The sequence below is a fragment of the Strongylocentrotus purpuratus genome, unplaced genomic scaffold, assembly GCF_000002235.5.
Source record: "Strongylocentrotus purpuratus isolate Spur 01 unplaced genomic scaffold, Spur_5.0 spur5_scaffold_3, whole genome shotgun sequence".
NCBI lineage: Eukaryota > Metazoa > Echinodermata > Echinoidea > Camarodonta > Strongylocentrotidae > Strongylocentrotus > Strongylocentrotus purpuratus.
In genome coordinates this window covers 6437619-6464522 of record NW_022145609.1, presented here as the reverse complement: position 1 = coordinate 6464522, position 26904 = coordinate 6437619, and the positions used below count along the sequence as shown (strand labels likewise).

General features: G+C 39.0%; 2 protein-coding genes across 7 annotated transcripts in view; both read left to right on the top strand.

Moving 5' to 3' along the window:
* The window catches only part of LOC100890603, a 45901-nt gene extending 39188 nt beyond the window's left edge, over window positions 1-6713 (top strand). The window contains exons 5-8 of one of the 3 annotated variants that reach the window (XM_030996933.1): window positions 167-469; window positions 3040-3366; window positions 4788-4896; window positions 6120-6713. In XM_030996933.1, the coding sequence (XP_030852793.1) occupies window positions 167-469; window positions 3040-3366; window positions 4788-4896; window positions 6120-6276 (896 nt within the window). In that variant the 3' untranslated portion in view covers window positions 6277-6713. Of the gene's footprint in view, window positions 1-166; window positions 470-3039; window positions 3367-4787; window positions 4897-6116 lie in introns of all 3 variants that reach the window. The other 2 variants (XM_030996932.1, XM_030996935.1) reach the window with 2 other exon arrangements.
* A 3838-nt stretch (window positions 6714-10551) lies between these two features.
* The window catches only part of LOC105437983, a 31804-nt gene continuing 15451 nt past the window's right edge, over window positions 10552-26904 (top strand). For 3 of the 4 annotated variants that reach the window (XM_030996938.1, XM_030996937.1, XM_030996936.1), the window contains exons 1-6: window positions 10552-10627; window positions 13911-14050; window positions 22746-22861; window positions 22996-23153; window positions 25200-25502; window positions 26307-26639. In XM_030996938.1, coding sequence (XP_030852798.1) covers window positions 10582-10627; window positions 13911-14050; window positions 22746-22861; window positions 22996-23153; window positions 25200-25502; window positions 26307-26639 — 1096 coding nt within the window. In that variant the 5' untranslated portion in view covers window positions 10552-10581. Of the gene's footprint in view, window positions 10628-13910; window positions 14051-22745; window positions 22862-22995; window positions 23154-25199; window positions 25503-26306; window positions 26640-26904 lie in introns of those variants that run through there. The other variant, XM_030996939.1, reaches the window with a different exon arrangement.

The following is a 26904-nucleotide window of genomic DNA, read 5'->3' as shown; positions in this document are numbered from 1 at the left end:
CTATTTTCATGGTAACCGGAATTTTGAGGGATCTCACTCTTGGACTATTAACCGGTATTGGCATTTTTCGTTTCTTTACGGGAATGGCTAAAATAACGACTCCAATTTCGACCGAACAGATGGCTGGATTCCATTTTAAAGGCCTTCTCCCTTTCTCGTACCACAGATAATTTCACACTGACGAGTTCTCGAAGCAACCCTGGGTCGGCTTATGTTTCTTGCGCTGTCGATGTTGTCCAGGGCGATCAAACACTCTCTCCTAATGACGTCAGAGTGTCGGTCGTTAAAAATGTTTCATCTACGACATCGATTCCCTATTCGTCGACAAATGTCAACGGTGGATTACGTAACAATAGTTTTGTGATAGACAGCATTCAGGATGACGATAAGATCTTCTGCCATGTTGGTAAATTGGCAAGGACAGAGAGATCGTTCTCAAGAGTTGATTTTAGCCCGATTAATTTTTACGGTAAGAACTGGATTTATATACACTGTTGGTCATAATGGTGGAATAATTATTTTTACCCCAGTTTAGGGAAGGATTTTAAAAAATTATTTATTTCTAATAGATCTAGATAATGGCATACATTCTCAGATTTTATTGAATATTAATTTGCGAGTGTTTGTTTTGCGTGACTGCTAAATCATATGTGTGCTACTATGCTAATCAGCTAGGAAACCTACGTCCTTAAATCATAATTGACAGTAATGAGGATTAATGCCTCACAAAAGGGCACTAATATAGCTGATCGACACGATTTTTATCCTGGGGCCTCACAGTAACGAGGCCATTGCTTAGCCCCTGAATCATGACTGTACGCAGTGTTTGCTAGGGTACGCGGCCGCCCCCACAAATCCCCCAAAACGAAGAAAATGCAATAAATTGTCAAAAATTCATTGCATTTTCCCCCGGCCCCCAACAGGAAAAATTCCTCTGTGTGGCCATGCCTTGAACCATAATGCCTGGCCCTACAGAGGAATTTTTCCTGTTGGGGGCCGGGGGAAAATGCAATGAATTTTTGACAATTTATTGTATTTTCTTCGTTTTGGGGGATTTGTGGAAGGGGCCGCGTACCCTAGCAAACACTGCGTACAGTCATGATTCAGGGGCTAAGCAATGGCCTCGTTACTGTGAGGCCCCAGGATAAAAATCGTGTCGATCAGCTATATATTAGTGCCCTTTTGTGAGGCATTAGTCCTCATTACTGTCAATTATGACTTAAGGACGTAGGTCCCTTAGCTGATTAGCATAGTAGCACACATATGGTTTAGCAGTCACGCAAAACAAACACTCGCAAATTAATATTCAATAACATCTGAGAATGTATGCCATTATCTAGATCTATTAGAAATAAATAATTTTTTTAAATCCTTCCCTAAACTGGGGTAAAAATAAATATTCCACCATTATGACCAACAGTGTACATCGATGTGATAAGCCTACAGCGGGACTAGGCCTACACCCCTCAAAGAAAAAAAACATTGACGTTCTAAAGGCAATAACATGAGTCATGAATTTCCTCTTTATGAATGTTCACATTGTGGTAAGCATAAACGAATCCGCAGGGGCGGATCTAGCTATTTGCCAAGGGGGGGGGGGGGGGAGGGAGGGGGTGGGTTGACCCCCCAAAAATAAAAAAATCGCGCCGTTTTACTGTTTTACTTTTCTTTTCTTTTTACACTTGGCCGCCCAAGGGGATGGGGGTTTAAACCGCCGAAACACCTCCTAGATCCGCCCCTGGTATTATCCAGGAGTCCGAAACACCCCATACAAAAAAGTTGTAAAACATTTTTAAAAGCAAAAATTTGCTGAAAATTGTGTTCAAATTCTCAATCGCTCTTTGGGAAAAGCTGATCTAGTGTTTGGCACACAGTCGGGACTGATATATCCTGAGATCCTCATCTTGTTTGTATGCTTTTTTTTTTTTTTTTCTTGTTTTTGTTTGTTTGTTCTTCTTAATGACTTATCATAAGTCTTTTTAAAATTGATTCAGCACACAAGCTTTGTCTAATTGCAAATGTTCAATTTTGATTGGGTTGATACTTCATCTTTTCTTTTTTACACTGTTGCTCATAACGGTGGAATATTTCTTTTATCCCAATTTATGGAAGTATTTTAAAAATAATTTAAAATTCTAGATCTAGATAATAGTATACAGTCTCAGATTTTATTGAATAATAATTTGCCAATATGTGTTTTGCGTGACTGCTAAAGCATGTATATTATGCTACTATGTTTATTAACTAGGGGACCTATGCCCTTAAGTCATAAAGGACAGTAATGAGGATTAATGCCTCACAAAAGGGCTCTGATATAGCACATCGACACGGTGTTGATCCTGGGGCCTCACAGTTACGAGGCCATTGCTTTGTCACTGAACCATGACTGTACGCAGCGGGGGCTATGGTAGGGGGCAGTTTCCATAAATTAAAAAAAAAACAGAAAATGCAATAAATTTTCAATAATTTATTGCATTCTACTCCGGTCCCCAACATAAAAAAATCCTCTGGACGGCCATGCATTATGGCTCAAGGCATGGGCACACAGAAGATTTTTTTATGTTGGGGACCGGGGTAGAATGCAATAAATTATTGAAAATTTATTACATTTTCTGTTGTTTTTTTAATTTATGGAAACTGCCCCCTACCATAGCCCCCGCTGCGTACAGTCATGGTTCAGTGACAAAGCAATGGCCTCGTAACTGTGAGGCCCCAGGATCAACACCGTGTCGATGTGCTATATTAGTGCCCTTTTGTGAGGCATTAATCCTCATTACTGTCATTTATGACTTAAGGGCATAGGTCCCCTAGTTAATAAACATAGTAGCATAATATACATGCTTTAGCAGTCACGCAAAACACATATTGGCAAATTATTATTCAATAAAATCTGAGACTGTATACTATTATCTAGATCTAGTATTTTTAAATTATTTTTAAAATAATTCCATAAATTGGGATAAAAAAAAATATTCCACCGTTATGAGCAACAGTGTATAATGAAACAAATGAATGACATTATACTTTATGTCTTGACAGCTTTGCCTGGGCTGACATCTGGACCATCTGTGGAAGACATCAGTTCAACCTTCGTCACTGTCTCCTGGAGTTCTTGGATACCGTGTCTTGATACCGGCGAAGGGCCAGTAATCAGTTACTTGGTCTACCTACAGACGATGGATGGAGAATGGGTAGAGGGTGGTGGAATCGACTTGGATATGGGAGAGGGCGATCTTCAACGAAGAATGGAGTTTGTATTGACTGGGTTGGAACCAGGAACAGAATACAATATCAGCGTGTCTGCCGTCAGAGAAGGCGTGGGCGGAGAGGGACCGAAGGGTCCACTTGTGTCTGTTATGACGATAGGTGAGTGGATATTGCGCTTACTGACACAATTTTTTTGGTATAAGATATTCATTCGAAAAGTAATGTCCTTGTATGTAATCATATCAATATGTTACTACTTGCTAGTAATAAGAAATGTTTGTAACAAATCAAGCCGTTTGTGAAGTCACATTATGTAACGTTCATTGTAGAATTTTCGACATCTTTGACACTGATTCCTTGATGAATTAATCTTCCTGAACGTATTGGCCCGAATTCACAAAGCGCGTCACATGACGCACATAAACCTAGGTTTGTCGTCAAACCTCCTTTGTTAATTTGGGACAATAGGTTCGATCTAACTGACAAATAGCAATGTAGCAAACAATTAAGAAGCTCAAAAGGAGGACACAATAGACATATGGACATACATCAACAAGGAGTGTTACCAGTAAAGCTACAGTCCCATATACGTCCCGGACCGTCCCGGACCATCCCGGACCCCATCCGGGGTGATCCGGGATTCGGTCCGTGTTGACACCGTGTTGGCACCGGGGTGGTCCTGGATGGTCCTGGATGGTCCTGGATGGTCCTGGATGGTCCTGGGCGGTCCGGGAGTCGACCCCGGATGTTTTTGACGGTCAAAAACTGCCGGGGTGGTCCGGGACGGTCCGGGACAATAGTTTGATCCGGGGTGATCCGTGTAGCCACCGTGCTGGGTCCGGGGTCATCCGTAGTGGCGCCGGGGCGGTCCGTGTTGATCCGTGGCAGTCCGGGAGTGAGTTATTGACCGCCCAGGACCATCCAGGACCATCCAGGACCACCCAGGACCATCCAGGACCACCCCGGTGCCAACACGGTGTCAACACGGACCGAATCCCGGATCACCCCGGATGGGGTCCGGGATGGTCCGGGACGGTCCGGGACGTATATGGGACTGTAGCTTAAAAGCATCACACTTTTTTGAACAAAACATCCCGGACCATCCCGGATCACCCCAGACCATGGTCCGGGATGGTCCGGAGTGGTCCGTGCTCGTCCGTGCTGGTCCGGCTTTATATGGGACTGGGGCTTAAGAAAGAAAATGTCCTATCCTACATGAAAACAGAATAGAAAGAGATGTGCTGGGTTATGAATTGTTATGAATAAATCTGGCAGTATTTCCAGAATAAGATATATTCTTATATAATGAGGTGCGATAGCTCAGTTGGTAGAGCAGTGGTCTCGTAATCTGGCGACCAGGGTTCGAAACCAAGTTGATGTGCTAGTGCCCTTTGGTAAATCAATAATCCCCATTACCAGGTCCGGAGAGAACATAAAGCCGTCGGTCCTCTGGTTGCTTACTAACAAGCATTTATGCTTTCTTAGCAGTGAGATAAACAAAAAATAACCACCACCATTTTAAAGTAATAAAAATGCATCAATTCATCCTGTAATATCATGGTGAACTATTGAACTTTCAGAAAGCGGTCGTCGTTTTGGTGCCTTTGGAAAAGGCAATCTGCTCTGGTTTCTCTTCGGTGTGTCATTAGCGGGAAATATCCTTCTAGTGGTGGTCATCATGATTACATGGTAAGTTACCAAGGACACAAAAAGGTTAATCTTCAGATCAAAAGCGTATGACTGCGATTCTACATTTACATGCGCTTATCCAGCTCGTGAAGACAATACAGGCCATTTTAGTCCCGATTTTAGTAATGTAATCAAATTATTAATTCACCTGTTACAAATAAGTTGTATTTCCATATTCAGAATGCGGATTGCATACATTACGTGTTGTTAGGTAGAACAAGCCGTATGTATGCGATTCGCATTCTGTCAGTCAGTCGGTCAGTGACGTAGTCCTACATCAGACAAATAACGCCTCGTGTAAATCTGGCATTATGATCAACAGAGTAACTATATTCAGTCAATTTTGACATGGACACTGCGAGTAGAGGTATTCACCTGATCATTTTTAGCAGATTTATTGCATGCATGGGTAGGCCTCTATTAGATTATATTGGTGTGACTCTACGTGCATAAATGTGGCTTACAGCTACAGGGTGTATTACGACAAACCCATTATTCGAATTGATAATTTCTGTTTCCTGAATTCTTTTTAAGTAATCCCCCAGTGGCACCCCCTCAATGTTTTATCAAACTAATTCGCTTGAATTCAGTTATCCGTGTAATTATACCTCAACATAATCATTGTGTATAAAACAAAAACAAAAACTATAACAAACAGTCCATGATATGATATGTATGCATTTAAAATTTGTTTAATCTCCTCTGCATTTCTAACTAATAATTTGTTCAGTGCTTCTCAGGAAAACAGTTTTAATACTGCGAGAATTACCCTATTTAAAATAAAAAAGAATAAATAGATAAAGAAAGAGGGAAATGCGAAAGAAATATTATTAACATGTTTGATGTGTTTACAAGAACACTGTTTTAAATGGGTGCCCATTCAACAAATATCCAACAAATAGTATCTTATTGGTCCCTATCCTGGTAAGGAATATGTATGTTGGTGATTTTTTTAATGACATAACAATGCTCCATCCTGCCGAGAAATTGTGTATTTGAGAAAACCAAACAGGTTATTATTCGCATCCTTCATCAGCAACTTGGATGAGAAATGATCTGAATATGTTTAACCTTTTCTGACCTGAACGTACACACGAAGTTACAGCTGTTTCTTGGCCGACTTTTACCGCAGCTACATGTACAATTTACCCCAAAATGGTCTAGATTTCTTACACATCAATATCTTCTTGTCTCTTTTTCGCACTTATATTTAATTGTAGCAGGAGACAGGGGAAACAGCAGAAGAAGAAAACTCTACCGAATTTAACCCGTGCTCCTTCGGGATATGACCCAAAGGATCACCAATACGAAGTCCCCGGGCCATTGGAGACGGGGATGACCACATCTATGAAGGTCTTCAGAGAACAGAAAGCAGCATAAACAAAGAATCGTCTTACTTGAGCATTGATAATACAGACAGAGTCGAATATGTAAATACGAACATTTAACATCAAGGTGCTAACATGAGATGGAGTCTATTCGACGTCCAGTACTTATATCTCATTCTACGTAGAGCACAATGCAAAGACTTCCGAAATAAATCAACCAAAAGTAAATGCAGTAACCTTGCCCATCACCCATTGGAGTGTGCTATAAAATTGCAAAGACGTATTATGTAATCCAAACGTGATATCTTTTGGGGTTCTAGGACACCTACCCCTGGACAACCACCCCGGATAACTACCCCCAGTCAACTACCCCAGACAAGTACCCCAGACAAGTACCCCCTACGGCAACCATCCTCTAGGACAACTACCCCCTGACAACTAATCTAGGGGTAGTTGTCTAACCCTACTATAGCTTTGATCAGACCAAAAATGCGGGGGGGGGGGGGGGGTAAGCGGACATTTTGTTTTGTTTTGGGGAGTCAAAAAAAAATCGCAACGACTCAGCCAGCCGAAAAGTCGCTCAGTGGGGGGGGGGGGGGGGGGGGAAGTAAGAGGACAATTTTTTTTTTTTTTTTTGGTCTCGAAATTTGAAAAATTGACATTTTGCTCCGTTGGGGGGGGGGGGGGGGGTAAGGTCACCTTTCTTAGGTCAGCCAAGGGGGGGGGGGGTTTAGGGATTTTTTAGGGGGGTTTACACACATAAAAATACCAAAGGGGGGGGGGTTAACCCCCCAAACACCCCCCCCTGCGTACGCGCCTGATGCTAATACATGTATAAATCTTTCTTAGACTTTTGTATGTTGTCTTACAGTCTTGAAATCTATAAAAAAAAAAGGAGATAACATTTCTTTGTAAATTTGTTTAAAGAATGCGCTTGATAATAATATCATGCTTGCTATTTCCTACGATATTATTTTTGCTTTTATATTAAACAATTGTTTCATGTCCTCAACAGCTATTTTATCCTCAATTCTGCATTGCTTGAAGTTTCACAGAAAATGATTTCATTTGGTGCTCAAAATAAATTGGACGTCTTGTTATATCTTTTGTTTTATTAAATTAGCAAGTCCATGTAAGCCAACATGATCATTCAACTAGATTTGCCAAAAGTAATTTCATAACCTTTTTTCAATACTTGTTTTTGATTCTACGTTTGTTTTGACGGCTTATATTCCTTTGGATCTCACTTCGTATGTCATTTTAGATATACATTTATTATATGAGAGATTCGTGACAGCATACTTCTGCGAACAGTTTGTGTCAAGAATATGAGACATAATTTAGCTGGACTGTACATACATACATCTTTCAGAATAATCGGTGATCTGTTACTTTTAAAAGTATGGTTAACATGTTTGCGACATGTGTAGGGCCCCTAAAAAGAGGAAATGCTACAGATAATTTATGTGCATTTTTTTCTTCACATTTTTTGCTGGTCATTTTATGCGGGTCATTTTTTGCTGGTCAGTTTTCTCGCTGTCAATTTGGTTTTTCTGGTCATACTCTGAAAATTGTATGTGCAAATGCAAATTACATTTCAAATAAAATGTACAATGACATATGTTCGACTTGTATGTATAATTCATTCATGCACAATATGTTATACGTGGATGTATAAAATAAATATATCATGGTTTAGATTTACGTGCGTGTGTATGTGTGTGTATGTGTGGGTGTGTGTGTGTGTGTGTGTACGTATGCGTGTGTGTGGGTGTGTTTTTGTGTGTGTATGAGAGAGAGAGAGAGAGAGAGAGAGAATGAGGGTGTGAGTGAGGGTTACATGTGGGTATGCGTCTTTATGCGACGATCCTAGGAAATATCGACGTTGTTTTAATGAGTACGATAAAATCAATTCAATTCAATCTAATTTATTTAAGTCCATTTTGTACATTGTGGAGAACGTAATTACATGTAGGATACGCTTAAACATTGAACTTTAAACACAAAATTAAATAGAGAAGTAAAGACAAGAGTAAGAAATAAACATGTTTACAGCAAAGAAATAGATAATGAACATGAAATGGGAAATTGCAAAAGAAACAAAGGTTCTGTCGAGGCAGAAAACCATAGTGACATTATGGCCAAAAAAAAAGTTTAAAAGTTATAAAATTCATTAAAGTTTGGATGGATTAATTATTTGTAGAGTACGTAAATAAAAAAAACATAAGTTTTGATTTAAAAGAATTAAGAAATGAAATTGTTTTATCATAATGAGAAAAAAAGTTTCATATTGAAGGTCAATTTGATTTGAGAGAAAAAGATGATGCTGTATCTTTACATTTTCTACATAGTAATTTTCCTGATTTCTAGTATTATAATCTTGCTGTTCTGTTTTACATTTAATAATAAAGGCCAGATTATATGGTATTTTTAATGTATATGTTATGTTAAGACAATTAAAGAGATACAGAAGTCAATCAATTGATAGATAGTGAGAAGATTAAGTTTTTAAAATAGTGGTTTTTAAATCGCACAATCTAAACTGGCTCACTTTAACAAAAAAATGAAAAAGGAGAAATACCTTTATTATAAATTGTGTACATGTAATTATATCGTTATGTTTTTATCGGGAAGGTGGAACGCGGTCTTTGTTATAATAATGAGGCGGAGACATTTACGCACAAATTTCAGGAACATAATTAATTCGGACAAATTGGAAGAAATTCTTCATTCCAGGGATAATACCCTATAAGGAGAGGGGCAGGACAATTTTTTTGTCATGTGGACTTTAGAGGTGTTAGTAGAGGTGCCGCGTGGTCTAGTGAATACGTCACGGGACTGTGGATTACATGGATCGCGGTTCGAGTACCGCTGCGGCACTAATGTCCTTTGGCAAGACATTTATCCAGTAAGGAAAAGAAACAAAAAATGAATATTATAGGTATAAGTATCGGTCTATTTATATCACACATCATAACAATGATTTTAACATACTGTAACGGACCAGTACGTTACAGTTAGTTATCTTGCAGGAAACGTAGAGGGCGTAGCAAGCTTTTGGGGCGTAAGAGCTCAGAGCGCGATTACGGACGCACAATGCGTAAAGCAGCTCTCGGAAACTATAAATTGCTGTGTTTCACGGTGATTTCTTCACTTCGACGCTGGCTCTCGTCGTTGTCAGATAGCGAACTCTCCGCTCCGCTCCGCTCCAACTGAGTTAAAAAAAGGAAAAAGATTGGAAACGAGAAATAGAGTTCCTACAAAAGGCAATCCCTGCCTTTACTACTTGTTGAGATTAATTCAGGTAATCTGTGTCGGTGTTAACTATGATAACGTGTTGGAGATGTTGACTTATGTTTGTATGATTAAAGTATACAGTTAAACAGGCGCGTACGCAGGGGGGGGGGGGGTGAACCCCCCCCCCCCTTTGGTAATTTTATGTATGTAAACCCCCTAAAAAACCTAAACCCCCCCCCCCTTTTGATTTTTTTTTTTTTTTTTTTATAGAAAAAAATTATGCCTACGGCCGACCTAAAAAAGGTGACCTTATCCCCCCCCCCCCCAACTGAGCAAAATGTCAAATTTCCAAATTTGGAGACCAAAAAAAAAAAAAAAAAGTGTCCTCTTACCCCAGGGGGGGGGGGGGGGGGCCAACCCCCAAAAAAGGTAAAAATCACGTGATTTTACATGATTTTTTTCTCAAGGGGGGGGGGGGGCCCTGGATCCGCCACTGGAACCGGTACCCGAAATCGACCGTTGTTTTGGGGGGATTGCACGATGAGTGGAGATGATACCGCGCTGTGTGATGCGTGTGATTGAAAAATACAAATATATAAACACGGTTAGAATACGCTCTACATCATTATTATGTTATACCAGTGACCTTATTCCTTGTTTCATTGTATGTAACATCGTCGATTAGCACGGGATTCGAATTTGTTTTTTTGATCGCAGCGACTTTGAAAACAAAGCGTGATATGTGCCGAGACGGAAAACATTAAAATAAATATACATGTTGGTGCATATTTATCAACAAATGACTCGTCTACAGTATCAATAAGCGTGTCTGCAACCTTATTGCATGTTTGACTTCACTATGAACATGACGAACAAAGAAAGCGGACAAAATATACAGTTCCTCAGGTAGACAAAGGAACATCCCTTCACTGCTATTATGTAAAAAGGTGAATATGCATGTAATACCTGTTCTACACATTTTTCAATAATAGCAGTGAAGGGATGTTCCTTTGTGTACATGAGGAACTCTATATTTTGTCCGCTTTCATTGTCAGTCATGTTCATAGTGCTTGTAGACATAATAGTTCATTTGTGTTGCGCCTTCGTCAAAGTCGATACGATGTTTGTGGGAATTGTCATTTTAGTGCTGAATATTTTCCGAAGTGGTAAGAGTTGATTTCGTTTTAATCTAGTCCTTTTTTATTAATTATTGTATACAATTATTTTACACAAACACCTTCAGAATATTTTAGTCACTAAAAATAAATGTAACGTTAAGAAGATTGTTAAGGGTTCTGTTTATTACCCACATACTTTGTCATTGCTGAGATTATTGTTAAGATATGAATATGTTAGCTAAGAAAACAATACTATAAGCTGGAAGAATTGTTGAATATACTTTAATTTTTAGCCTATGCTATGTTATGTTTCACTCATTTATTGAGTTATTAATGTAAATATGTATTGAAATAATGAAAATGAAAACCTCGCTTGAGGATGAGAGGAAACAAAATATATATTTTAGTCACTGTAGGATAGAAACCTCGAGTTAACAATTGGAGCGCAATATGGTGTTAAACAAGGCCTATATTAATCTTGATGACCATTAATTAATCATGGTCTCACTGCAAAGTATTTTTATGGCTTGGGTTCCGTAATATGTCTCTTAAAGATCGCAAACAGTTTTCTTTGTTGTAAACAGTTTTTCTTGTCGCAAAGAAATTTTGAACACGTTCAAAATTTCTTTGCGAATTTATTTTTCCGCAAACAGTTGCAGGCGTTTGCAAAACAGTCGTTAGCGTTTGCAAAACAGTCGTAAGCCTTTGCAAACGGTTGTTAAACGGTTTTGCTCTTTGTTTTCGTCAGTTCTCTGTGTTTCGCCAAAGCTAGCGACCACGTTACCATATGGTTAGTTAGCAAAAGGTCTCAAACGTTCACAAATAGTGGCAAAGGATTGGCAAATAGTTGCTAATCTTCGCAAAAGTTGTCGCTAACATTAGTTTACAGTCGCTAATAGTCGCCAACTGCCTTTCGCAAACACTTTCGGAGACATTCGCTCAAATGTTGCTAATTGTCGCTTAACGTCACTTAATGTCGCTGATTTTCGCCAACATTCGTCAGAAAAGTTGGCGAATCCAAATTCGCAACGTTCGCAAGCATTCGCTGCTCAGTGAGATAGGCCCTTACTGCAAATAATGTGAATTGGCTCCAAAAAAAAGGAGAAGAATCCCATAAAACTATCAAGACCATGATATCTTCTCCTTTCCACTTCGATCCGTATAAGGTCCTCACTTCGGTTTCTCTACAAAGCTGCATGTTTTTAGCTCATGCATTAGTGGTATACACTGCACTTGGTTAAGTCAGAATGAGACGGACAATGAACTTGACATGTCTCGTTCTTTATCCTAATGTGACTTAACCTGCATGCAGTGCATGTTCACTAATGCGGTGGTCACAACCCGTCGTATTTGCAAGTGCGTGATGTCTACGTGCAAAAAACGTGGGCAAAATTTGAATATCCGTACGTGGTGAGTACCGCCTCCGTACGGATTTGGGAGCACGCGGACACACCGTAGCACTTTTAGTGCACGAGGAACTTTCGCTGCGTTCGGGCTGCGGTCGGGCTACAGATTCACCCCAGTGCGTGTGACGTGCGTGCCCGGTACTGCAAATGAACGCAAAACGCACAGACTCCGTGCGTCTTTTAAAGGCGCACTTACTCGCCACCTCCCCAGTTCACGTGGACCGTACCGAGTAAGCACTTACAACGCACGTTGTGCACTGATTTATTGATTTATGCATTATATAGTCTCTGCGGTGGAATGGGCGGCATCTTGAGGCAGCAACAGCTGGGACTTCTGGAGAACATCGGAATGTCGTCCTCTCTATAGCCCGACATCGGGCGGAAAAACTTAACGAGTTCATCGCACGTGCACGCACTTACAACGTGCGAGTGAGTAAGCCTAGGACACCGTACGTGAGCAGCACGTACGTGGCAACCGCACGGAGACCGTACGTTGTAAGCATGCACAACGCACTTACCACGTAGGGAGGGAGTGGCGAAGGCAGGGAGGGAGTACCGGCAACGCACGTCACACACAGGTGTAAGTACGTGGCCCGCGTGGTTGCGTGCATCGTACGTTGCGCACGTGGTAAGTGCGTTGTACGTGCTTACAATGTGCTTACAACGTGCTTACAACGTGCTTACAACGTACGGTCTTCGTGCGGTTGCCACGATATCGCACTTGCAAGTACGGCGGGTTGTGACCAACGCATTAAGCACTTGCAAACATTTATCTGTTGTATACTGGTGTGATCTTTGAAACGTGAGAGTTACGACGGACAAAAGGTACTGCAAAATGAACAATACTACTACCTGTATTGGCACAAAAAATGGCCATGCGTGTAATATAACATTTTCCCCATTTAGAACAAGTTTAAAGGCACTCTTCGTACGTCTACAGGTATTAGATGTGCATAATCTGTTTGAGCATTCAGTATCGAAATTTGTATATGACCTGCAGAAAGCGCATTTACCACATTCGTTAATGGATTACTTTGTTGTAATGAATCACATGTATAGAACAAGAGGGAGAGAAAATTTAATGCTACGATTACCTAAATGTAGTACGACACATGGGACTTTTTCAATTTCTTTCAATTGCGCAAAGCTGTGGAATAATTTGCCCATAAATATAAGAGAAGAAAAAACAAGATTATCATTTCGTCAAAATCTCAGAATTATAAGCAGAGATGAATCATATAATATGATATTGAGTCAAAATAAATATTAATATGACTTTGCATACAGTTTTAGAAACCTGGAGAACCAATCCCGACTAGCACTCGTGCTAATTTTTGGTTCTCCCTTTAACAACATTTTAAGTTTTTAAGTTTAAAAATATACTTTATTTGAATCACTTATTGGAACTCTGTGAATTTCAATTGCAGCCACAAATCTCTACGTATTATTAAGTTATAGCTAATTCACAGGTTTGATATGAAATGATATATGATTAATTTAATTTGTACATATGGTTCAGCTATGGAAATTGTCTTTTTCTTTGTAACTCATGTACATGGATATTTTGTTACCCACTTGAATACATTTGTAACATTGTTTTATGTTGTTGTTTTGTTGTTAATAAATTAAAATTCAATTGATAGTAATGGCGTACGGGTTATAAATTGCCTTTACTATTAATATCAATCACAACTCTGTACTAAAAAGAAATGCGACCAACATCAATTGCAAAATATTTGCAATCAATCGCAACGCGGTTGTGAGACATAATCTGGTGTGTTATATGTTATGAGTCATAATGCTCAATGAACATTATAACAGGTTTTTCCTCTTGTTAATTCCTGGGGTCTGGGATCCCTAGGTCTCAACAGAAAGGCTGTCGAATTGAATTTTCTTTCGTTTCTCTCTCTCTCTCTCTTATACAGTATCAGCCGATACATGGCACAGACTTGATGATGCTCTTTATTTAGTGGATAACACCTCACGGTTAAATTATGATGAGGCTCACGCTTACTGCTTAACACGCGGAGCGAATCTCACTAGGATCGACTCGGACAAAATTCAGGTAAAGGTTAAATATTTAGTAGTTATTATCACGCTTCAACTCCGTAACAAAATTAATGACAATTCTACTTTGGTTCTTCGCTTTTTTAATTCAATTCAATTCATTTCAATTTATATCATTTCAATTCAATTCAATTCAATTCAGTTCAGTTCAGTTCAGTTCAATTCAATTCAATTCAGTTCAATTCAATTCAGAAATTTTCCATTTTAAAACAATCATGAACACGAGGGCAAAATGGTGGGATAAGCAAAGTGCTTGCGGGCAGGGTTCCAGCTTTACAAAATTACAAAGTTATAAAATGTTGATCGTTTCAAATTTGGCGTCTGAAATATACTGGAGACTCCAACAAATCAATCGTGATGCGGTGATTACATTTTGATGGTATTTATTAAGTAACGACTTTAACAAGCAACTCCGATTATAGATCTTGGCATAGTAGCGTGTCTTTGAACTTCAAACAACAAAGCAATTTACCTGACTATATTACATCCCCCTTGTTTTTAAAGAAAAGGGTAACGCTAATTTCACTAAGCCTTCTGACCACTTTCTTCCTTTCCCCCTAGCTCCCTTTTCTCCTCTTCCCTTTTCTCTCCTCCCTATTTTCTTCTTCTTTCTCTCTTCCATTTTCTTTCCTTTTCCCCTCCTTTTCTCTCCTTTTTATTCCCCCTTCCCCCTCACCCTTTTTTACGGGGGGGGGGGGGGGGACGTACCCCTGTTATCCCTGAATCCACCACTGGTATAGTTGTATAGATGTACAGTTTCCTGCGTTCTGATTGGTCGGCTGGATAGACGTATAGTCGTATAGTTGTATAGTTGTCCATGGTTGTACGGATAGTGGCATGCTTGGCCCACTATATACCCCGCCATATTTACCTCGACTACCTCTTAATATATATAACACGGCCTTTACCCTAAGGTAACTTTTCCCCGTATGAACAAAACTATAGATGTGTACGTTCTCACGCTCAGGCGCGGATCCAGGTTTTCTTAGGGGGGGGGGGGCAAATTTGAAATTATGCGAGCCAAATATTGGTACGTAATGATGACCAGCAGTGACATTATGCGCGGGGGGGGGGGGGTGGGTGCAGGGAAGGGCGAGTTTCCCCCTCCCTCCTCCGCGAAACGCGGAAGCTTTTACGTTTCATTAAATCATTAGAGAAACAAGACGATTCGTTGTACAGTTCTCCACTCTTAATTCTCGTTTGAATTCAGTTTTTCCACTACCGCGCGAAGCGTGGAAGCTTTGATGTTGCATAAGATTATGAGTTCTCGACGTTTAATCCTTGTCTGAATTCAGTCCCCCTCCCCTCCTGCGCGAAGCGCGGAAGCTTTTAAGATTCATTAAAATCACTAGAGAAAGAAGACGATTCGTTGTAACGTTCTCGAAAATAATCCTCGTCTGAATTCAGTTTCGCCCCCCCCCCTCCCGCGCGAAGCTTGGAAGCTTTTACGCTCCATTAAATCATTAGAGAAACAAGACGATTTGTTGTACAGTTCTCGACTCTTAAAGATAAACTTGAGTTCTGGTAAAAAAAAGAAAATTAATTTTCACAGAATCAAACGAAACTTACACTGAATGTTCAAGATTACAAATAAATGACATGTGCCAAACAATTTTGGAAGAAAATTTATACTGGCTGAGTAATGAGACAAGGAAATCAAGGTAGTACTAGCCCCGACACCATGTGTGTTGTCCCATATATAGCTTTCTGTGTACAGTGCTTGTTACTTTACCAAGACTCGGTCAAATTTATTATGATTTTGATGGCTCCGGAACCTTGCAGTGCACACCAATACTTAGATGCTACATGATCAACTGTTTCTGATCCTTTCCACACCTTTTCTTTCACAATGCAATCGCATTACCAGTACTAAAGTTTATCTTTAATCCTTGTCCGGATTCAGGTTTCCCCACCCACGCGAAGCGCTGAAGCTTTTATGTCTCATTAAATCATTAGAGAAAGAAGACGATTCGTATCACCGTTCTCGACTCTGAATCCTCGTTTGAATTCAATTATTGGTAGCTTTGATGTTTCATAAGATTATGAGAGAAAGAAGACGATTCGCTGTACCGTTATCGACTCTTAATCCTTGTCTGAATTCAGTTCCCCCTCCCCCCCCCCCTGCGCGAAGCGCGGAAGCTTAGACGTTTCATTAAATTATTAGAGAAAGAAGACGATGCGTTGTACCGTTTTCTAAGCTTAATCCTTGTCTGAATTTCAAAGATGTTCTTTGACTGCTCCTTTTTCTCCCTACGTCCTCTTCCTTTTCTCTCCTCTCTTTTTTTTGGGGGGGGGGGGGGGGGTGGGGGGCGGCGGCGGCGTTTTCGGGGTGACCGCTCCCACCGCCCCGCCCCCCCCGGCTACGCGCCTGCGGTCAGATAAACACATTTCGATACCTTGTCCGACCCCGGAAGCTCAGGGGTTTAAGGCAATAAATTACGGTCAGATAAGCATTAAGGGCCCGCCTTAATAAGGCCCCTAGTGGGGTCGAGGCGGTGGAGGCCCCGGAAGGGGGTTTTAGGCGTTTAATTACGGTCAGATGAGCATTTTCTTTAAAACCTTATTATGTTGTGAGACTGGTAAGACACTATTTGGCGTTGGGTCCAGGGGGCGGAGCCCCACAAAATCAGGGGGTTTAGGCATTAAATTACCGTCAGATGATTATCTAAGGTCCCGCTTTAGGGCTCTAGGTGGAATCCAGGGGGCAGGGCCCCCGGAAGCTTAGGGGTTTTGGGCAATTAATCACGGTCAGATGAGCATATTTTGATGCCTCATTAATTGTTGACACTGGCAGTTAACTATTCTTTCTTTCTTGCTCTCTTTCTTTTTTATTTCTCTTTAATATACTATTTCACAAAAGTTTGGGGGGGGGCGGGGAGGCAGCTCGAGGCTTCCGATCCCCGTCGTTCCTCGGGCCTTAACATGAAGGAATCTCAAGAATCATATTTATTGCCTGGCTTTAAATTTAGGAATTCGTCATTTTCCAACAAACACATACAAAAGTATAATTTACTAAAAAGTGAGGCAAAATCAGGGAAATTATGTCATGTTGGCATTATATGTAATCCACAGAATGGAATTAGAAATAAACCATGTTTGAATTTGATTTCCCCCAAGCCCCCTCCCCCTATCAGTATGCCAGTATCTCCTCTTTTCCTTTTTTCTTTCCCTTTCCTTCTTCTCTCTTATTTTTTTGATTGGGGGGGGGGGGCAACAGCCTGGAAGGCAATGCCCTTTCGCTCCCCCCCCCGATGTCCTTCTTCCCCCTTTTCTTTTCTTCTTCCTCTTCTTTCTTTCCCTTTCTCTCCTCTTTCCCTTTCCCTTCTTTTCCTTTCTTCTCTCTTTTTTTTGCGGGGGGGGGGGGCAAGGCCCGCTCGCCCCCCTGGATCCGCGCCTGCTCACGCTTATCGATGTCGTATTAGTATTTCTATGTGTTCATCATATTTACAATGCTATTTGATTGACCAAAAAAATGTGAGGCTCTTAAGGGAGAAATTTCAATTGTTGTTAAGGAATGTCTGGCTTACACTCAGCAGATCCCGCTAGTGAAAAGATTTTTTTCTGACTTGTTTTTGATTTGATTTGATTTGATTTGATTTATTGGTTTCTGCATCTTTTTTCTTTTTTTCATCATACATTTTCATGAACATAATATGGCTTGATACAATATTTCAAGTGTATATAATTTTTATACAGATAATAAACGATATTAAACACATATATTGAATTTAAACAAATATATTGAATGGAAATTAACATACATTAGATGCAGGAGGGCTACAGTAATAAGCAAAGTAGCTTGACGTGCCGGCAGCCCTCAACTTAGATACAACAATACAAATAAAAATAAAAAAAGAGTGACTTGCAGAGAAGAAAAGGAAAGGGGAGAGAAGAAGGAGGAGGAGGAGCGTTGGTAATAATACAATAAATCTCATACAGCTGCTGATTGAATACAGGTTCATTCATGAATGGAAAAAACGATGCTAGGTCATGGACGATTACACATCATTGTTGAATATACAGTCAATGTACACACGAACATGAATACAGTAGAATTACACACGACATGATCAATACTTAGACAATAACATAGTTTTAACTGCCTTCTTAAAAGAATACAATGTCCTAAGGTTTCTTATTACAATGGGCAGAGAGTTCCAGGTGTCTGGGCCGGCAATTACAAGATCGAGCACGTGATCTAAATCTACTGGGTGCAAGCCAATTAACAATAAACAACATTGTGGTACTGTAATATGTAGCGTCATATGGTATTCACTAATGGTAGTGGTAGTAGTAGTAGCATAGTTATCATTATTGTTATTATTATTATCATAATTATTATCAGTATTATTATTGTTTTCATTATGAATATGTGAATATAATGGTGACTATTATCATTATTATTATTACTATTATCATCATTAGTATCATATCATTATAATCATCAGCACCATCATCAATGGCAGCAGTGTAGTAGTGCATATATTAGTAATAGTAGGCCTAGTGGTAGTGGTGCAATTCTGATCCTTATTAACATGAAAATCTTTTGCAATTCGTCGTGTGGCCAGGATTTATTGCTTCACTATATCCAAGATGTCTACCAAAACTCTCATTTCGTTGCTGAAAAATTATCAAGAGAAAAAAAGAAACTTTAGAATACATATTCAAAACAAAGCAAAATATAAAGAAGAAATAAGTAGAAAGTATACAATCACGACAATAGACAATTATGTCATAAATGATTGTCTTTAAGCTTGCCCTCATTTGCATCAGGCTTGAGTTTTGCTTGATTATTTGGTACTGGAGGATTAACGTGGAAAAGGTTAACTTGTATACATAATCGCATTTTGTCTTATTTCCATTTGGTTCTAATGTTTCCTGACTGTTTTGTAGACGATATCATATTTGGCGATCGCAGTTCTATGTAGCTTGATGTCTCATGGATTTTTTTTAGGGAAAATCAATCCAAGCAACGATTTCTGAATTATAGCTACAATCGTTCGCCATTGCTGCTCGTTAAAGGGATCCGTTAGTTTGTCTTAGATCCTTTAGAAATAATCCTTGATTTAGCTCATGCTGCAATGATAATTATTAACCTTTAGTTCAGTCAGGAACTCCATGACTTTTAAAAGCCGATCGCCTGTCTGATTATCAAGATATTAATTTATTGGAATTACAAATTTTGAAAACCGTTCGCCGAACGGTTTTCATAACACTACAGTCTATTGGGGAAAACGAGTATGGTAAAACCGGTCACTCAAAGATTTTTTTACTGTTATGAGGCACTTCTTGATCATTATGAAGCGCGATTTTTTTTTAGGGCTTCAATATTACACCATATCACAGACACTGGTAACATGTAGGACCGTGTATCTCAGATTTAACATTGTTAAACGATCCCTTTGATACTACATTAACAATCGGTAGCATATTATTATGTCATGACCCATAAAACACCCGTTTAACAGTTGATTCCACTTGGTTGACTCTATTATTCGAATCTTTTAGCGAGGAGAGATAGAAGTGAACGTTCTCACGCTTAAAGTGACTAGGTAACATTGTTGAAGGTTGATGAAAAAACTGCGTAATTTGTGTACGAAATGTTACTTTTTATATTTCTTCTACTGTACTAACCCGCTAACATGCACCAAAATCCTGAAGAAATTCGCAAACCACAAAGATATTTATGGTTTTCTTTGAAGGCATAACTGTGCAACACCTTCTAACAGTAGATTCTTGAGTCAAACCATTTTTGAATTTTCCCAACCGTTTTTTCATAGAAATAAGACATAAAACAGGCTTTAAAAATGTTTCAACACTTAAAGATAAAGTTGAGTTCTGGTCATGCGATCGTATTGCAAAAGAAACGTTGTGGAATCGATCAGAAAATTTTGATCATCTAGCATATAAGTACTGGTGTGTACTGCAAGGTTCTGGAATCATCAAAATTATAAGAAATTTGGCCCAATCTTGGTAAAGTTACAAACACTGTACACAGAAAGATGTATATGGGATTACATGAACATGTGGCGTAACAACCTTGATTTTTATGATGTTCACGTGCCATATTTACAATATTAAGGCATTTGAAGAGCCATGCTTTTCAGTGAGCATATATATATATCTGATTTTCTCCCACACTTGCATAATACAATGCTAACGCTCACAAATTATTTTTCACCTCTTCCCAGAACTCAACCTTCTCTTTAAATTTCTGGAATGGTATACAGAGCCAATTTATTGCTTTATGACGATTTACATTCACTTAAAATGTAATTAAATTGTAATAATATAGTTTAGAGAATTAATGAATCAATCAGATCAGTTTTTCCCAATTTGTATCATTGATAATTAATGGTCTGTTTTCACTCACACTTTCAGATTATCTTTAATTGTACATCTAGCATTGAAGTCACTACCTTATCACCATTTTCTCTCATCTGAACGATGTTACCAAGTCCCTTTAACGACATTTTGTGTTCATCGTCTCTACAATGCTATTTCAACCATTTGATGAAAATAAAAGATACCGTGGAACTACTTTTATGTAGCGTAACATGGCATTCAGATGGTGGATAAATGATTATCAGTACCGAGTTTAATATAGGATTTCCCGGCCAAATTCGCGAGTTTGTCATTCGAATTCATTTGTCTTGCGTTCAAATTCGACGGTTTTAGTGCTGTCGGGTATATCTCGGGTTTATATTCCCTTTTCTAGATTTCAAATCTATGAAGTTTTCGTTAGAATCTATGTATGTTTCATTCAAATTAATGAACAAAGTGCTTCTTTCGTATTTGGTCATTCGATTTAGCGCAACACGATTTTGTGACATCGCGACGGTGTACTTCTAGCATTCTAATTTAATCAAATTATGGAAATGCAAGCACTACTTTACACAAACACAACTTTGTTATTCCTGGCTCATTTTTCTTGATTGAGGTATCATATGAAAGAGCAGAAAATGAACTTTCTGGAAATATGAATTTTTCTTTGAAATTCAGATACCGCCCTCCAAACTACTTTTTGGTTTCCTTCCTTCAAATTGCTTTTAATCACTCATGCATGAAATATGCATCACGTGAGTAGCATCAACTGAAAGAGGAGACTCTATGCTTTCCAAATATGTATCATTCATTAATTATGGTTGTGATTCAGTTATGATTAAACATCGATACTTCTCGGTTTCGTTTTTTCTGGGACGCACTGTATAGGGGTTTAGAGACTAGAGTCACACAATTTTTGAGCATGATTTATCATTTTAACCAAGTCTTTAGCCATCGATCTGCTGGCGGGCAAGGCATTGGGGATGTAGGTCTGCATTCTGCGATACCATCCCATGCATCCCATGTCCGTGCAGAAATGCCATATCCCTCGATTTCGCCCCTTCTTTACTTAATGTCTGACTATACCCATATGCATTGTCCTGAAAATGAATAAATGGAATAACAGAATAGACCCCAATGGCAGGTCATTTATTTTATTTTATTTTTTAAATTGTAAACGTGTGTTGCATTTCTTCCCCCTAACATTCCTAACTTGAATAAAAATATTTCGAATACGAATGACAGGTGTTAATTTGAATGATAAAAATGACGCCTCGACAAGTGACGACTAATTTGAATGCTAGTTGAGCAGTTTCTAAATTGAATGACAGATCTATGAAATCCTTCGACCAAAATCCTAAATCAAATACAAAATCGGGAAAATTGAATGATAATTGGCATGGCAAAGCTGATGTGCGCTAACTTAAATGCAAAGTAAATGAATTCGAATGACAAACTCGCGAATTTGGTCGGGAAATCCTATAATTAAAAAAAAAAGTGAATTATATATTCTTTATCCTCCCCCTCCCCCTCTCTCTCTATTGTGTCACTGCCTTCCTTTCCCATGGCTTACTTCTATTACCACGGAGTATGTTCAATTAATTATCATTATTATCTTTTGCAATACGTCATGAATAAATAAGCGAGTTCGTAAATAGTCCTGGACCGCATGACCCCAAAATATCCACAGATCTTATACACGATGGATACTTCCCACCTGTGCATTTGAGAATAATCACTGCCAAAGTGATGGAGGTGCTTCATGAATACCTTTTGTTTGCCTCTTGAGAAGAATACTTCCACCTGTGTATCAGATAAATGTACTGTTTGTGCATAAATGAATACTGATTACATATCTTTCATGAGCACGATACAAGTATTCGTCTCAATGGTTTTACAATTTGGGTCCGAATGACCTTTATCTGCACATGCGCAAATCCTAATTACGAACTCGCTTATTCATGACAATTGACAGTATGTGATATATTGTTGTCTTTAAATTTACCCTTACTAGCACCTGGCTCGAGTTTTCCTTGTTTGGGGGGGGGGGGGGGGGGGGGTACTGGATGATTAAAATGGAAAAATGCACTTGTTTATAATTTGATAAGTTTCATAAGAATGAAAGTTTGTATTGTTTCAAAGTTTATATTGTTTCAAATGATTACTTTCTCTTTTCTAGGACCCCCGGGTGGAATAATCTGCCTGGCTGCCATCAGCTAGGTGATGTACGTGAGCGCTGTGCCGTTATGATGCAAATGTATAATAACAAATGTCATGTACACGGAAACAACTTGCATATTTATTTCAATGTCTTTTATCCGGTCTAATATTATGTTGGTGTTAATTGTTATGTATTTATTATCATCTAGTCTTTTCTGACGACTTTCATCAGTCCACCCCTCACGACAGAGCGATTTTTTTGGATTGGTTGCCATGACAGAGAGGTCGAAGGTCAATTCAAGTGGCTCGATGGAACCCAAGTTCGGTAAGACATACACAAGGCAATGATTTAGATTTCCCTCGTTTAATGATACAGCCATGCATTCCGTTTTATTGAACTTCGGGGCATTCATTATTTACAAACTGTTTTATTTTAATTGTCATTGTAATTATGATAAGATATGATGGATGGGCTCTAGACGAGCCGAACGATGGAGGACCAGGAAGGACCCAAAACTGTGCTTGTCTGTGGTCATCCCAGAATCCAAACAGACATGGAAGATGGGATGATAACAGTTGTGGAGCTCTTCTACGCTTGATTTGCCAGAAAGGAGTTTGTGAGTCTAGCCTTTATATTTTTTCATTAAAAGTAAAATATACTTGTCTGTTTAATGAAACTATAGGGGTCGATTTGCAGTTGCAGTCTCCTCTAACAATGAAAAGAAAAGTGAATACTAGACTTGTCCAGTGGGCTAATTGTTTTTTTACGATTTCGGTTTCTAACGGACAGGCATATTAACTTGATTTAAAAAGATAATTAAAATGACTACAAAGAGGGTTACATTCTAAATAATTAGGCCTACTGTAAATTGCATACAAATATATGAAGTGTTAATAACGAACAGACAGATAAATATATTGCTTTTGAGAAATGCTTTAAAATGAGAAAACCCTTGCATTAAACAAAATATTATATTTTGGAATTTATATCGATAAATAATGTATTTTATTATATATATATACACAAAGAGAAATAAAAGGTGTTCTTGGGGAGTAAAACGAAATTGGAAAAATAGAGCGCCCCTATTACACCTTTTAGGGAGTAAAACACGGAAATACGCAAGGGTGTATATTTGAGGGATGTGATTTTACACCGTATTTTAGTCAGACGAGCTCTGATTGGTCAGTACATATGCGCATGCGCTACAGCAATGGCGCATCGTGTCAATATAGGTACTGCCAAATGAAGACAAATTAGCATAATTCACATATTGTAGTCATGTTAGGGGAGTTATCATGTTTCATTTGGGCATATTATTTGTGTGAAAGTTATCCGATCAAGAATAAGGGGTTGTACCGAACGTTATATTTGATAATTTAATGAACTTAGCAGAAGTGTTGTTTTACTAACTAGTACATAATTGTCTTTTTATACGTATAAGTAAAGGGAAGATATTCGGTAATTGCCGGCGAAACTTCCCGCCTCGCTCGGAACAACAAAACTAGGCGTTGTGGCGTGCGCCTGTAATCCAGCTAAAAAGTGGAAGTTACAAACTGATTCAGCCGAGGACGCAGGTCCGAAAATGAGTCACGTCTTTCGGATGGTGACGCTTAAAGGTCGGTCCCCAGACGTAAATAATCATATCTGATTGATACACGTCTGTAAAAACCCAATACACACACACACACACACACACACACGGTAAAGCAGGATTGCGGATTTAGGTAATTCCATGACATTTGAACCGATACGTCCAGCTATAAGTTAGTTCTTACAGTCTGCACTTGTGTTGAGTTCACACTAATTGTTGTTTAGGTAAGCATTAAAGCTTTTCAACATATAACTCGACATTCTGGTCTGATTTCTTTAGAGCAGTGAAACGCAGACAAAAGGGTGAGAATCAGTGACTGTTAGGTGATTACGAAGCATGGATGATTGATTGCTCGATGCTGTGCATAAAAAGGGTGTAAATTTACTCCCCACAGGGTGTGGAATCGGTCATGAAGGGTATACAATTCAACCCCACGGGTGTAAATAATGAACCCATTTTTCATGAAAATGGAACCAAAAGGTGTTAAATGAGCACCATTGTGTGCAAATTTTACTCCTTAAAGGGAGTACAATCATAACCTTGGGGTGCACATTTTCACCTTCTTATGAAAAAACAAAATTTACTTCCTACATTGGGGAGTAAATTTACTCCCTGAGGGGTGTCACTTATGTGACAAGCAGTTACTCCCTATAGGGAGTCAATTTACACCTACTTTTCTCTGTGTGTAGGACTATACATGTATACTCCGAGCAATAATGTCGATTGCACAAGATTCTTGTCGATTATATCATTACAAAAGCTGAGATATAAATATAAGACCTATTAGAGCCATTATTAGTGCAAGTATTAAACAATGTTCATTCTACTTTCACTTTTAATGTGACGTCATTCTCACATGGAGCGTCATAGACCACGTCGGTCGCTGACGCAGTCCTATGTCATCAACTGTGACATCTCGAGTGAAAGGGGCAACTCTGACGCCATAACCAACCTCAAATTGTTTACACATGTGGCGTGTCATTTTCCGAAGAATTTTTTTCTTCATTTCACTACTGAAGGAACGGCGAATAATACAACTCTTTAAGGCCTTCTCCCTTTCTCGTACCACAGATAATTTCATACTGACGAGTTCTCGAAGCAACCCGGGGTCGGCTTATGTTTCTTGCGCTGTCGATGTTGTCCTGGACGATACAACACTGTCTCCCGTTGACGTCTGGGTGTCGGTCGGTAGAAATCTTTTATCTGCAAGATCGATTCCCTACTCGTCGACAAATGTCAACGGTGGATTACGTAACAACAGTTTCGTGATAGACAACATTGAGGATGATGATCAGATCTTCTGCCATGTTGGTGAATTGGCAAGGACAGAGAGATCGTTCTCAAGAATTGATTTTAGCCCGATTAATTTTTACGGTAAGAACTGGATTTATATACATCGATGTGATAAGCCTACAGCGGGAATAGGCCTACACCCCTCAAAGAAAAAACAAACGAACATTGAGGTTCTAAAGGCAATAACATGAGTCGTAAATTTCCTCTTTATGAATGTTCACGTTGTGGTAAGCACAAACGAATCCAGGAGTACGAAACACCCCTATACAAAAAAAGTTTTAAAACATATAAGCAAAAATTTATTGAAAATTGCGTTCAAATTCTTAACGCGCATTAGGAAATGCTGATCTAGTGTTGGGCACAAAGTCTGGACTAATATATCCTGAGATCCTCATTTTGTTTGTATGCTTTTTGGTGTGTTTTCGTTCTTGTTTTGTTTGTTTGTTTGTTCTTCTTAATGACTTTGTCTAGTTGCACATTTTTAATTTCTGTTCGGTTTGATACTTTATCTTCCCATTTGTATCATGTAGCAAAGGAATGACATTATACTTTCCAGTATTTCCAGTACAAGAAAACAGAATAGAAAGAGATATGCTGGGTTATGGAACGGTTATGAATAATTCAGGCAGTATTCTCATAATAAGATTTATTCTTATATAATGATTAACATGTTATTAAAGTAATTAAATGCATTAGTTATACAATTTTCCACACAACTGTGCCAGGGATGTCATTTTTGACAGACATGGCGCATTATAAATGTTCACTATTATTATTATTAATTAATCGTGTGATATCATGGTGAACTATTGACCTTTCAGAAAGCAGTGGTCGTTTTGGTGCCTTGAGGCAAATGAATGACATTATACTCTTATGTCTTGACAGCTTTGCCTGGGCTGACATCTGGACCAACGGTGGAAGACATCAGTTCAACCTTCGTCACTGTCTCCTGGAGTTCTTGGATACCGTGTCTTGATACCGGCGAAGGGCCAGTAGTCAGTTACTTGGTCTACCTACAGACGATGGATGGAGAATGGGTAGAGGGTGGTGGAATCGACTCGGATGTGGGAGAGGGCGATCTTCAACGAAGAATGGAGTTTGTATTGACTGGGTTGGAACCAGGAAATGAGTACAATATCAGCGTGTCTGCCGCCAGAGAAGGCGTGGGTGGAGAGGGTTCGAAGAGTCCACTTGTGTCTGTTACGACGACTAGCATTGGTGAGTGGATATTGCGCTTACTGACATCATATATTTTGTTAATGTTTGTAAACATGATATTGAATGTACTATTACATGTATCTGAGAGTCGCCATTTTTTGAAAAGCGCATATAAGCATATTGTATTAAGCGCTCTAGAAATACAATGTATTATTATTATCATTATTTATTCGAAAAGCAATGTCTTTCAATGTAATCTTATCAATATGTTACTACATTTTAGTAATAAGAAATATTTTGAATAAATCAAGCCGTTTGTGAAGTC